Source organism: Rhinichthys klamathensis, unplaced genomic scaffold (assembly GCF_029890125.1).
Source record: "Rhinichthys klamathensis goyatoka isolate OS25496 unplaced genomic scaffold, OSU_Roscu_1.1 h1tg000232l_1, whole genome shotgun sequence".
Lineage (NCBI taxonomy): Eukaryota > Metazoa > Chordata > Actinopteri > Cypriniformes > Leuciscidae > Rhinichthys > Rhinichthys klamathensis.
In genome coordinates, this window is record NW_026606756.1 from 3,158,044 (window position 1) to 3,171,783 (window position 13,740).

General features: G+C 38.1%; 1 protein-coding gene across 1 annotated transcript in view; it reads right to left on the minus strand.

Moving 5' to 3' along the window:
• The window catches only part of fto (FTO alpha-ketoglutarate dependent dioxygenase), a 195,026-nt gene that overhangs the window by 143,527 nt on the left and 37,759 nt on the right, over positions 1-13,740 (minus strand). Inside the window, exons 2-4 of the mRNA XM_056265344.1 lie at positions 12,928-13,005; positions 11,361-12,099; positions 7,406-7,627 (exon numbers count right to left, since the gene is read on the minus strand). Coding sequence (XP_056121319.1) covers positions 7,406-7,627; positions 11,361-12,099; positions 12,928-13,005 — 1,039 coding nt within the window. The remainder of the gene's footprint in view (positions 1-7,405; positions 7,628-11,360; positions 12,100-12,927; positions 13,006-13,740) is intronic.

The window sequence follows — 13,740 nt, forward strand, 5'->3', positions numbered from 1 at the left end:
GGAATTAGGTGATTCAGATTTGGCTTGGCACAGCTACTAGAAGATTTTCAGCTGCCAGACTGTCGTCACGCTCAGTTTGAGCCTGCGCAGTCGCTCAGACATCAGACAGGAAGTGCAATAATCGGGCTTCAGTCTTCTCCGTTGAAATCAATGGGGTCGCTCTGTCCATTTCTTTTACTGTCTATGGTGTCGCTACTCGATCCGTACCGGTTACACGATATGTACTGCGCATGTGCGATAACCAAGTTTTTCCGCCACTTCCTGTCATCATCAATGTTTTTACGACAACTTCACTGTCACTACTCGATCCGAACTTTACTGGCACGATTTGTACTGTACTGTCCTGCATGTGCGAAAAAAACATGGATTCTTTTGCATTTTATGTGAAAGTTCAAGAATTTCTCTTAAAAGGAGAAATGCCTGACAATCCCGCTGAGCGTCGGAAAGTGAAACGGTCGTCTGCGAATTTTATCATCAAAGGTAACTATGACAAGCAAGGCTTAGACTAATCCAGGATTATGCCTTAGTTCAATTGTGTTGTGTAACAATATATCGTGCCACAATATTTCGTAATACAAAAATGCAACAATACGTATTGTGGATAGTGACAATATGTATCGTGGATAGTTCGCCCAAAATAAAAATTCCTGTGTGAGGAAGAAATTTGATGTTTTCAGAGTTTTTGTGTAAGTACTACATTAAACTACTATATAATGTTGATTATAATGTGTAATAAATGGGGAATATTTGTGGGTCCTGATAATCAATGCCAAACGTCTTATGTTACCAGAATGTTAAGTAGGCTATATTCGTCTAAAATAATTAATAATAATTAATAATCGTCTAAAGTATTTTCAGCTTTAGAATCATGTGTTTATTCTGGTGGAAACATCCTTGGGTTACAAGCACCAATTCCAAGCCTATTAATTTAAACCCACAATGTAATATCAAAGTTAGCATTTTAATCAACAGTGCATTTTGTGTTAACCTTTTATAATATTTCTTGGGACGAGTATCGCAATATCGTATCGTGAGTTCAGTATCGTGATATGTATCAAATTGTGAAATGAGGGTATCGTTACTGCCAGCTTTTATAAACATGCTTTAGAAAAAATAAACATTACTCGTGTGTATCTTGAGACAAAAAATGGCACTGACATATTTTAAGATGTGTCAGTCACGGTGTTGCTTTTAGTTAAAACAGCTCAAATATGCATTTTACACTCTGGGCCTTGTCTGTGTGAAACCGGGGGTAAGAAAGAACCGGAAGATTTTATAATGAAACGTACATCCGAGTGAACAAGACGGAGGGAAGTTAGCGAGTGAAGGGCATGACAATTTTGGACTGGAACGCAGCCCGGCTGTCAGTCATTCTACATTCAGCATTCAAACAGCGCGTCGCGTTTGGTTACGACAGTCAACACGATGGAACTCTCTCCAAGATGATTCAATGTTACTATTATTATACTTGATCTGTAGATAAAGGTCTATGGTTTCGCATAAAATTACTTTATCTTGCTGGACTGTATTGCTGTACCTTAATCATGTTACTTTCTACCGGGTGTCTCTTAGATCACAATGGAGTAGAGTCAGAACACTAAGTTAATTGTTCTTCACGCGCACAGTAACTGAAATTTAAAACTGTTAAAAGAAAATGCTGAATAAACTATTGCATAGATATAGACTGTAATACACTACGCATCAATATGTCTTTCCTTTATGCTTTGAACTTTTCAATGCTTGCGGACTCGACGCGCTGTGACTCATGTTGCTTCAAGCGCATCATTCTGCGCTCGGGATGCGCATAAGCGCTTTGTGCCGCACTGTATTGGAGCCTTTCATATCATAATACTTTTGCGCAATGAAAGATTATTAATAGCCTTTCTTGTTCTGTTCTATCTATCATATGTTGCTGCCTCATTAAACAGCTGCGCTATACATTTAAAGGTGCCCTAGAATTTGAAATTGAATTTATCTTGGCATAGTTAAATAACAAGAGTTCAGTACATGGACATGACATACAGTGAGTCTCAAACACCATTGTTTTCTCCTTATTTAAATCTCGTTTTTGAAAAACACCCCTGAAAAATAGGCGAATCTCCACATAACACCGACTGTGACGAAACAGTTGGGATCATTAATATGTACGCCTCCAAAAATGTGCATGCCAGCCCATGTTCATTGCCAGGCAGAACTGCGCAGCCGAATCATCGGAAGTTCTGCAGGTGAAGAAACAAGCGAGGATCATAGGAAAAATGGCAGGTCATGGAAACAAATGTTATGTACCAGGCTGTGCAGGGGATGTGAGGACTTTTCATACCCTTCCCACAGAAAAGAAATGTCAATAGGCGTGGATGTTTATCTATAATCGGATACCGCAACAGTTTAATTCGAAGTTGTTAGTTTGCTCTGCCCATTTCACCACGGACTTATTTTCTAACCTGGGACAATATCAAGCAGGCGTCTCTCAGCGTCTCATACTGTGAAGAAGGGGGCAATTCCAACTATATTCCCACAAGTGGGAAACTAGTGATTTTATTAACGATAATTACACTGTGTTATCTAGATCAAGATCCTAGTAACGTTACAGTAACAATAGCAAACTCCAAGTAACGAGCATACATAACTAAATAGTATGACAAAGTATTTACGCTGAGGTTAAAGGGATAGTTCGGCCAAAAATGATATTCAAACCATGCATTACTCACCCTCAAGCCGTTCGAGATGCATATGTCAATCTTGTTTCAGACGAACACATTTTCAGTTATTTTAGAAAATGTCTTAGACCCTTCAGTGGATATAATGTGAAGCAATGGGGTCCACCTCCTTCAAGTCCCAAAATGTGCATATATCCTTCACAGAAGTCATCCATCCGGCTCCAGGGGGATAAACGAAGGCCTTATGAGGGTAATCCGTGCGGTTTTGTCGAAAAATATATACATATTTAAAACTTTATAAATTAAAATATCTGACTTCCGGCAACGATCGACGCACGTTCACGGGTGATGTTTTGCTCTGCTCTCTGGCTGCGCGGGCGCGTTCGTTCTACGTCACGACGCTACGTACTACCTCGTACGCCGACTTCCATCACCCGTGGACGCGCGTTCTGGAAAGATCTGTCCCGATACATTACTGTTAAACTTATCGCTGATTTTTCTTTGTTATGGAGGGATGTGCTGTTTGGTCTCCATGTTGACAAAGGTAAAAAACAGAAAGAAATATACCTTATTAATCTATTGATCATTTTAGGTAAATATCATATTCACAAAGCCAAATTTAGTAATTCTAAACCTTCCTTTATTGCTTTTGGTAAGGAGGCGGAACAGTACATCAAATCCATTTATGATTCACAAAATAAGAAGGCTGCTAAAACCATTCAGTTATGCTCTATCTTTAATGTATTTATTTGAAACTTCCCCTGGCTCTGTTCTTGTCTAATATTGTGTTTTCTGTATTAATGACTTTATTTGTGTGTCTTGCTGTTTGTATTGTTAAGATTTAATAAATAAAAAAAATTAATTAAAAAAAAACGTGGACGCGCGTCGATCGTTGCCGGAAGTCAGATATTTTCATTTATAAAGTTTTATGTATATTTTTACGACAAAACCGCACGGATTACCCTCATAAGGCCTTCGTTTATCCCCCCCGGAGCCGGATGGATTACTTCTGTGAAGGATATATGCACATTTTGGGACTTGAAGGAGGTGGACCCCATTGCTTCACATTATATCCACTGAAGGGTCTAAGACATTTTCTAAAATAACTGAAAATGTGTTCGTCTGAAACAAGATTGACATATGCATCTCGAACGGCTTGAGGGTGAGTAATGCATGGTTTAAATATCATTTTTGGCCGAACTATCCCTTTAATATTTCTTGCCTGTGCTGTCATATAAATCTACAAAATAATACTGTAGATATGTAAATTTCCTTTTGTCTATTTCATCAACAACACGTCAGGGGCTAACTACGTTAGTTTAGTTGCTCACAGACAATGTTAGCTCACTCGATCCTTCTAGCTAACGTCACATTCTCCACCACATAAGTTGAAGCTATTTATTTGACAAGGCATCTAACGTTAGTCCATTTGTTGAAATGTTTTAATTTTTGAAAACTGACGTATGATTATTTTGCACGCTTGTATTTCAGAGTGTGTGAAGTGAAACAGCCAATCAGAGCAGAACTCCTCATTACTATTCATGACCCTTCCAAATAAGGTAAAAACAGACCATTTCATTCTAGGGCCAATTTCTAGAGTTGAAAATGGACCTGTAAAACCATTTTAACATTTTAAATGCCCTTAAATAAGCCACATATCTATGTACCCTCTATGTAGATATCAGAGACAAAATTAAAATATTATTTCAACACATTCTAGGGCACCTTTAAAAAATATCTTAATTTTATAGCCTTAACGTTTTTTTTATCTTTTGATTTTTTATTTATCTTGTTTTTCATGAATGTATTTTACAACAATACAAAGAGCAATGTGTAACGTTTTACCAAATTTAGTACTACACTTATTGTCTCTTATTTGTTCCCCGCTAAATAATGTTGTTGTTTTTTTGTTTGTTTTTCTAAATGTTCAGATTTTATAAAATTATTGTGCCCTCGTGATTTTTCTAGAGTAAATTTTGCTGCTGAATTATCCACTAATCTAGTTAGAATTTTTGCCATAGATTATGATCATATATTTTTTTGATTTGTTGTTTTTCTTTATAATGAAGTTGTCTGTATTAAGTAAGTAGATTGTGTGTTGAACTGATACTCACTCTTTTGTGTGTTAAACAGAGTTATAGAAATTCTACTTAATAATAAATAAAAAAACCTGTGCTGGTATCGGATCGGTATCGGTCGATACTCAATTTTTAGTATCGGATCGGATCCAAAAAAAAAATGGTGCATCGAGCAAACCTTTTCTTAATTAACTACACAAATTCAGCAAGGTTTTTTTAACTACAGTACTTATAGAAAATGAAGAAAAATGAATGCACATCAGGTGTGTTTTGCTTTTTATGTTTTTAATTAATTTATGAAAATTTAACGTCCACAAGAGACGTTGCATCTATTTATTTCACCACATTTGACACTAACATGCCCCCAACTTGGAAACTTGGAGCTCAAAGAAAATTCAGTTTCCCACTTGTAATACGACTTTGTTGTGGCATTCACATGCATTCAACTCATAAATAAGATATTTTCTATGTAACTTGAACACAGCATTTATTTTGTTAATGAAAGGAAAGCGTGTGCAGCACATATTTACCCATTCATCTAAATGCTGCTCCCATCAAAATATACCACTGCTCATGTAAATAAAACTTCTATTTTAACCCCTGAGCAAAGAACGAAAAAGAACTTCGCTGTGAGTATATTGGGGCCTTTATTCAGAGGTTATATGTGCCCAAAGAATGTAAATATACGAGGGCAGCTCTAGCAATGCAAGCCCTGCCTTCTAACAAAAAAAGAGCAAATTGTCCAAAAAAAAGAGCCAATGCAACTGCCGGTAGAGACTCGCACTCAGGACCAACCTAAAATATGCTTTTTAACACTATTAGAGTATAAGAAACAACATTTATAAGACCGTTCATGTTAGATTTGTATTTGGCCAGCATTTTTTTTTTGAGATATCATCCTTATTTAAATAGCTAATTTGGGCATGCAAGACCAACTTTTATCTGAGTAGGCGTTGCAAATATGTCAGACAAGTGACTTTCTTTGAAAGGGACTAAAAGGGATATGCCCCATTGAAATCAATGGATTCACCACATTCTCTGACGAGTCAGCACAACAGTAACATCTGTTTAATTTCCTCTGTATACTATTATTCTTTCCCGTCACATTACATTGACTTTAAAACACTTGCTATCAAATAACACTGCATCTCTCAACCTGGACTCTGTCACAACCTCAATATTAATCATGGGCCTTACTAAATTCCTCTAATAAATATTTATTATTATTCTCTCATCGTCAGGTGGCTGCTGCACTCGAGTTAAAAGCGGGCTTTTAAATCTATTGGGTCAAAACCTCTCCCTAGGTCTGTCCTGTCCCTGGAGCATTGAGCAAACGAAATCTTATTAGCAGCTGTGCCGGTGTCGGTCCAACAAATTGCTCCCGCTAACCATCCCCAAATTCCATTTTTGAGAATCAACTGATTAGATTTGCACACAGAAGTCTCAGGCATCAGCGGATGGAGGGGAAGAGCTGTGACAGTGTTAGAGACTGATGGGAATGTGGAGTTGAATATCATTCTGCAAGTTATTTACTGTATGTCTTCCATCAGCTCCCACTCTCCCTTCCTTCTTTGTTTTTTTCTTTCCTTCCTTCTCCCTTTTTTCCTTTTCCTTCCCTTCGCCTTTCTATGAACTTATTTGATCTTTTTCCATCCCTTTAATTCATTTTCCTTCCTTTTTACTTTCCTAATACTTCCTTTACCTTCTTTCCCTTTAATTCATTTTCCTTTTTTTTTATTTTCTAATACATTACCTTCCTTTTTTACCTCCTTTCTTTTACACTATTTAACTTCATATGCCTTCTATCCTTGAAAAAGCACCTGATGTGAGGTGTGGGTTGCTACACTACAGCTTCTTCCATCCTCCTTTTCACTTCATTCACCTTTTTTACCCCCTTTTCCTTCATTTTCCCTTAAAAAATGCACCTGATGTGAACTTCCTTCCTTCCTTCAGCCATAAGACATATTCTCATTAACCGTTCATGAGGCAGTTTCCCAGTCACACTTTCACCCTTGTCCTGTGCCCAGAAAACCCATTATGACCCATTATGTTTATATTGCTTTAGCTTTACACTTAAAATCACTTCACAGGACTGAGAGCACCATTAGGTAGGTATAAATAACTCTAACTTTAGAGCAGCCAGCAACACAGAGGTACGGCCACTGGAAAGCCTTTCCAAATAGATGAAAATGTCCAAAGATGATTGATAAAATGTGTGCAATGGAGGGGAAGCATTAGTCATGCTTGTACACAGAAATCGGGAAATAAACAGTGTCCTTATCAAGGTCATCAAACACTTTATGGGATATTTAGAGGAGAGGGTCTGTGCAAACGTGGGGTCGTAGATGGGGGCATCTGTTGTAGCCATCAGTAATAAAGGCCTTGATTTACTGATTCTCTCCCTGTCTCAGTCCTGCTCTCAGACAGGGGTCACAGCGATTCATAAAATAGCATTTGGTTTGCTTAACCTCTCATGATAAAGGAACACGTGGAAGCCAAATCCTAGGGAAACAGACACACACATGCACAGAAAAGGATGTCGATGTGCACATCCTCTGGGAAAGATAATTCCTGGTCTAATGCATTTCAACATGACCGAGACGATACAATCCCCTTTACACATGTACTTGAGTCTACTGTTTCTGGACACGGATGAATGTGATTGTGTACCTGTCATATAGTAGCAGTCTCCAGACTGTAGAGGCAAAGCGAGACCTGGTGTGTGAATGTCCCAGGCCACCTTCAGGCCAACACGCCAACACACCTTCTCTTTCTCCACTTCCTCCTTCCCCAAACCTTCTTCTTCCTTCGGTTCTTCTTTACTTGTTCCTTCACCCTCGGTCTCTGTTTCTTGTTCTTTACTCTGTCCCTCACCATCTTTCTCAGTCACCTCTGTAAACACAGACGTAGTTTGACATTTAGAGCAGAGATGTACCTACTGTATATCATTTATAAACAATACCAATAATCTAATAATTATTTATTTGTGATAGCCAATGACCGTTAAATGGTCAATATTCAATTTCTATAGTAACACTTTATTTTAAAGTATTTATTTTAAATCAAATTTGTGACATCACTGTATTAACAACTAAATGTTCAATTTGATTAAGTTTAATATATATTTTAATTGTTTTTTTGTTTTTTTTTAAAGTCTCTTATTCTCACCAAGGCATGCATTTATTTGCTCAAAAATGCAGAACATTGAAATATATAATAAAACATTATTACAATTTAATGTTTTCTATTTAAATATATTTTAAAATTGTATTTATTCCTTAATTTAAATTACTCCAGTCTTCAGGGTCACATGATCTTTCAGAATTCATTCTAATATGCTGATTTGGTGCAAGAAACAGTTCATATTATTATCATCAATGCTGAAAACAGTTTTTGTTCCTTAATATATTGGTGGAAACAGTGAAACACTACAAATGTTTGAGGTAAATAAAAAAATATATACTTTTACTGATCAAAAGTGATAGTAAACATTTATAATGTTACAGAAGTTTTTTTTTTCTTTCAAATAAATGCTGTTCTTTTGAATTTTCTATTCATAAAAGGAAGCAAACGTTTTCAACATTGATACTAATAAGAGCCATTATTAATAAATGATGTAAGCAAATCCGCATATTAGAATGATTTCTGAAGGAACATGTGACGATGGAGTAATGATACTGAAAATTCAGCTTTGCTGTCGCGTTAATAAATTACATTTTAAAATAAATCAGTACTGTAATAGTATGTACAGTATTGTAATAATATTTCACACATTACTGTTTTTACTGTATTTTTGATCAAATCAAAGAAATGCAGCCTTGAGCATAAGAGGCTTTTTTCAACAACACTAAAAAAAGGTTTAATTATTCTAATTTGTTTGACCTGTAGCATAAGTCGTTCAACTTCCACCAACGGAAAAAATGTCTGTGTTATAAAAATAAAAAAAAGACAAATAAAGAGCCAAAAAGAAAATAAAGAATAAAAGTGTAACTGATGAGAGAAAAGAAATCGAGAGGGCAGGCTGACACCTATCAGTAAAATCAATACTAAAGCACTCTTGGAAGCATGAGCCCTGAGCAAGGCTTTCTCTTCGCTCAGCAGGGATAAATAGTAACTTAATTTCAGCCTGTGATTTCTGACACAGCTCTCAAAAGGCCATCTGCAGCCAACACAGCAGTGACGGAAAAGATTCCTTCAAAAACACTTCAAAATCACAGTGGCATAAACTAATGCCTGTTAGAAAAGGAAATGAGCTGGATCTAGTCAATGTTGGATGAAGAGCTGAACAGATTTGTCACTGAGTGACTCCCCTGCAGCACGGCCAACATACTCTATAAACCCATCACATGAAAAGCATCAGTAAGGCATTCTCTTCAAAGTGTTCAGGTGAAACACAAATCTATACAACACAGATGTTATCCAAAGAGACAATAAAAAAACAACATTCATGCAACACACATAGCAACAAATAAATGATGTACAAAGTGAAATTCCTCTGAGCAACAATCTGTTTCAGCTGGTCTGCAGCATTTCATAGCGATTTCTACAAAGTGAAGGCAACATTTTGGGCGATGCCCTGCACGGGTGCGTACGCGCTGCAAAAGCGTTCAATCAGGGGAGTCTCTCTCTGAAGTCTGGAACTGAGGGGTCAATTTTACCTCCAAAAGAACAGCTGCGGAATAATTCCACACAAACTGACACATTCACACACAAAAACACACACACAAACCATTCATGCACTGTTTGAAGCGGGCCCTGGGGAGGTCAAAGGTCAAATCGGTCAGTAAGAGATTGGCGAAACAGAGCTCGTGAGGCAGGTGGTTCTGGTTAGCACACCACGCTCTGTTCTGTCGAACTGACACACACATGCACACAGCTGCATGCTAAGCTGTTAGGCTGACGTGAAGAGAGACACGTCCTTCTCCAGTGAGATTCGTGTGAAATATGGAAGATCTGGCCCCTTCATGGAGCAAGTTCATACAATGGCTGCATGAGCACATTCAAGCTATCAAGTGAAGGATGATTTTGAACTGGTTGGTGTCATAATAAATGTTTTAGGTTCTCAGCAGTGGTGAGCTAGAAAAATACAGGACTGTTTTGGCCCTTCAATAAAAATGTAATGGGTGGGAATGTTAAAAGAGAGAGTTCAATCAAAATTCTCCAGAACATACATAAAGAAAATATGGAAGAAAAAAAAACATACAAAAAAAAAAAAAATTTTGGACTACAAGGACTATGACTGTTTGGACAAAAACTGTTCTTTGAAATATCTCATTTTATGTTTCACAGAAGAAAGTCATACAAGTTTGGAACGACATGAGGGTGAGTAAATAATAACAGACTTTTTTAGTTAATTATCGCTTTAAGACAATAGAGCTGGTAAGTCCCGCCCATCCGTAAAACTCCAAGTGGACCTCTAGGTTGAAAAAGTGTCAATGCAAGTGAATGAGAGAAAATAATTATTTTCTGATCCCGTTTGAATTGTGCCATGAATGTGAACATATGTTGTCTGTGAATTTTTTATATAATTTCTCATGTAACGAGTTTGACAGTATATTGTATGATTCTTTGGCTAGCAGTTGTGGAATAAACATAACGAGAAAGACTTCACCGCATAACACATTTTCCCTCCACAAATCACGGTGCGATAATCTAAGGAATTAGATCGAGATGCCTGTGTGTTTTGTACCCAAATGTCACCATGAAGTGCACCAAAGACACAGGCATGTTTAGCGGGATCCGTGTGCTAGTGGTGGTGACGTATATCAAACGCGTCGAAAGCAGCGAAGAGTTGTAGTCCACAAAGTGCTCTCACACAAAGTCTAACCGTATGAAAATTCTACCGGCTAAATTGTAGCATTCTTTACACGAAAAATTCTATAAAAAATTAACAGACAACATGTTCACATTCATTGCAAAATTCAAACGGGATTAGAAAATAATTATTTTCTCTCATTCACTTGCATTGACGATTTTTCAACCTAGAGGTCCAACGGGGTAAGCGGAAGGGGCGGGACTTACCAGCTCTATATGCGATTGAATTTCTTAGTCACAATGCAAATTTTAATGAATCTTAATGTAAATATATGTTTTATCCTGTATATGCTTTTTATTAAGCAGTAATTATCAATTAATAACTAATGCAATTCGGATTATGAACTTTTCTGGGGGGGGGGGGGGGGGGACAATGCAGTTGAATCTATTATGGAAGGTCTTTTTGAAGTGGAACATTATATTATTTAAATAAATTAATACATTAAACAATGTATTACTAAATAAATAAATTATTATTTTATAAAAAAAAAAAAAAAAAAAAATTATTTGATTCCTATTTCTGAGAGTTAAGTTACTGGACAAAAAGAGTGAAGAGGGGGACATGAAACTTTTGAAAAGAAAGCAGAGCACAGATTCAGGACACGGATTGAAGACATGTGTCAGGTTATATTAATATAATCTTAAATTAAAAAAACACTAAAACAAAGATGTACAACAGTAAACTGACATAATAGACTCTAGTACAGGCCTTGGAGTTAAAGATGTTGCGAACCACACTAGAGCCTCATGGTCCCACGACTCAGAGACAATATTATTTTGCATGCTCTACTCAAGACTTTTGACCCCTCACCTTCATTCTTTGGCTCTGCTGGGCAGCTATAGCTGTAGACAGCAACTGGTGAAAGAGGAACCAGGTTCTCGTCATGATGCCAACCAACTGCCATCTTGCCCATGCCGTAATAAGGCTCTTCCTTCAGTTGAGTCATGGCAGTGGGGTCCATGTAATTGATGAGGGTAACGTTAAACTGAACCAGGCTGGATATAGCAGGTGGCGGAGCGGATGAAGGAGGTGAGGAATGAGAGCAGCCCTGACCGCTGTCTTCCTCCTCCTCCTCCTCCTCCTCCTGCTTCTCAAGTAACCTGTCCTTAACACTCTCTTCGCACGTCCCCTCCCCTGGTGTGTCTTCGCTGTTTTCGGTGTCACTGCGGGATCGCTTGACGCCTCTCGCGTTTGTCTGCTTTACGTCCGAGCAAAAGAACTGATTGAGCTCCCACAATGCTTTGCAAGCGTCCCTCATGTCAGAGTCACAGCACTGTTTCTCTTTCTCATCTTTCTGACCTTCTTCTCCCTCACAGTGCCAGGGGATGGTGAACAGACGGGTGTCCAGATAACGGTACGTGTAGCCCGGCTGACCCACGAGAGCACGCGAAACAGCCGTAAAAACATCCCGGTCTCGGACTCGGACAAGATCTCGGAGGAGACATCCACGCCGCTGTAGAGTTATCAGAGCAGACTGCACCTTCTCATGAAGACCATCTGGCAGCGTACCAGACTGCCGTAAAGCCAGTCCTGTGTAACTGGAGTCCCACTGTCAGATTACAGACACAAGCAAACATAATGTAATTATTAAAAACAAAAAACATGTGAGCAATCTGTCCTAATGTCATTGTCAATATCTTTACGGGAGTCTCCACACGTTCTTTCTTTCCATTTGTTTGTGACAATTAGATCTTTTCTTTTAATTGATAAAAATTCAGACTGATTTGCTTATTAATCATTTTGACTGATTCGTGAACCAATTCACTGAAAAGCATTTTCTAGTTCATGTCAGTTAAATGTTTTAGAGCAGAAAAAACATGGAAAACATATTCCCTAGAGAAATTCCAAAACTTTTAGATGTGAAGTGTGTCATTTCTGCACGAATAGCGGCATTACACGAATTACATTCATTACAGAATTGAAATCTTATTGATCTGCCCTAATGGGCTGGAGATTGGCATAACAGTGGGCCAACCAAACAGTGTGTGTTTGGGGCAAAACTCAAATATTGAGCAGGGGTGTTTGAAACTAGTTTTTGCAGTTCTGTTTGATGATGATAATGGCACCAAAATTATTTATCGGTTTCCATGCCTCTTGATTTTAACTTTTCCATGACCGCAGAAATCCATGGAAATCTTTATATTACACACAACCGTTAGAGAATTTGGGATAATCTAAGGCCTAATCATGGCTTAATCTAAGCCTTGTCTGTGAAACTGGGCCTATGTCTTTACCGTCACTTTTAATCAATTTAATGTGTCCGTGTTGCTAAAAATATATTTTTTAAATCTTACTGACCCCAATCTTTTAAACAGTAGTGTACATATATCAGACTTGAAATTATGAACTAGTGTGGATATTTGTATAAATGTCTAACCAGTTCCTGAAATCCTGGGTCTGTAGGAGAAAGGTAGGGAATCCTCTGCTCCCCCAGTTCCTGTATAAGCCTCCGCCTCTGTAGTGATGAAAAAAAAAAAAAAAAAAATACACATAAATGAAGACTTTATTCACACATTCTTTAATGTTTTCATCAGGCAGTATATTGGAAAGTCCATAGTGGGCTTTATTAACAAATAAATTACCAGCTAATTAATGCAAAACTAGATGTAAAAGCATTCACACATCTACACAATTAAAGAGCTAGAAAAGAGGAAAAGTTCACGCACTATAACAAGTGTCTCTTCCTAGTCAGAGCAAATTACCCAGAACCCTCTGCTGCCATCCCATAGTGCTCCCGTTCATGGGTATCTCAGGCTTTTACGGCTCTAGCAGAGAGTCTTCTCAAAGCCAAATAAACTATGGCCTTCTATGCATCGCTCGTCTGTTAAAACTCAACCTGCTCTGCCCATCAAAGAGCGTTTCATTGGGCTGCATTCCATTCCGACCTGTAAATCCAACAGCAACCGGTGTAAAACTCTGATACCCAAATAAATTTCACAAGTGCACTCACTCCCGTCCTTCTGCGACATACACACGTCCTCTATTTCTTCACTGCAGGTGCAAGAGAGACGGCTTTCTCTCACCCCGTTCAGGTGGGACGGTGGGGGGTGTTACATCAGTGACCCCGCTTTGGCCTCCGTGCCCGAGACCCCCGTCAAGCAGCTCGGCAGAATGGTCACGCTGTTCCCTTAAGAACGTAGACACACAGCCGAGACGTTAACGGAGAAAGAGGGCCATATATATGCCCTAT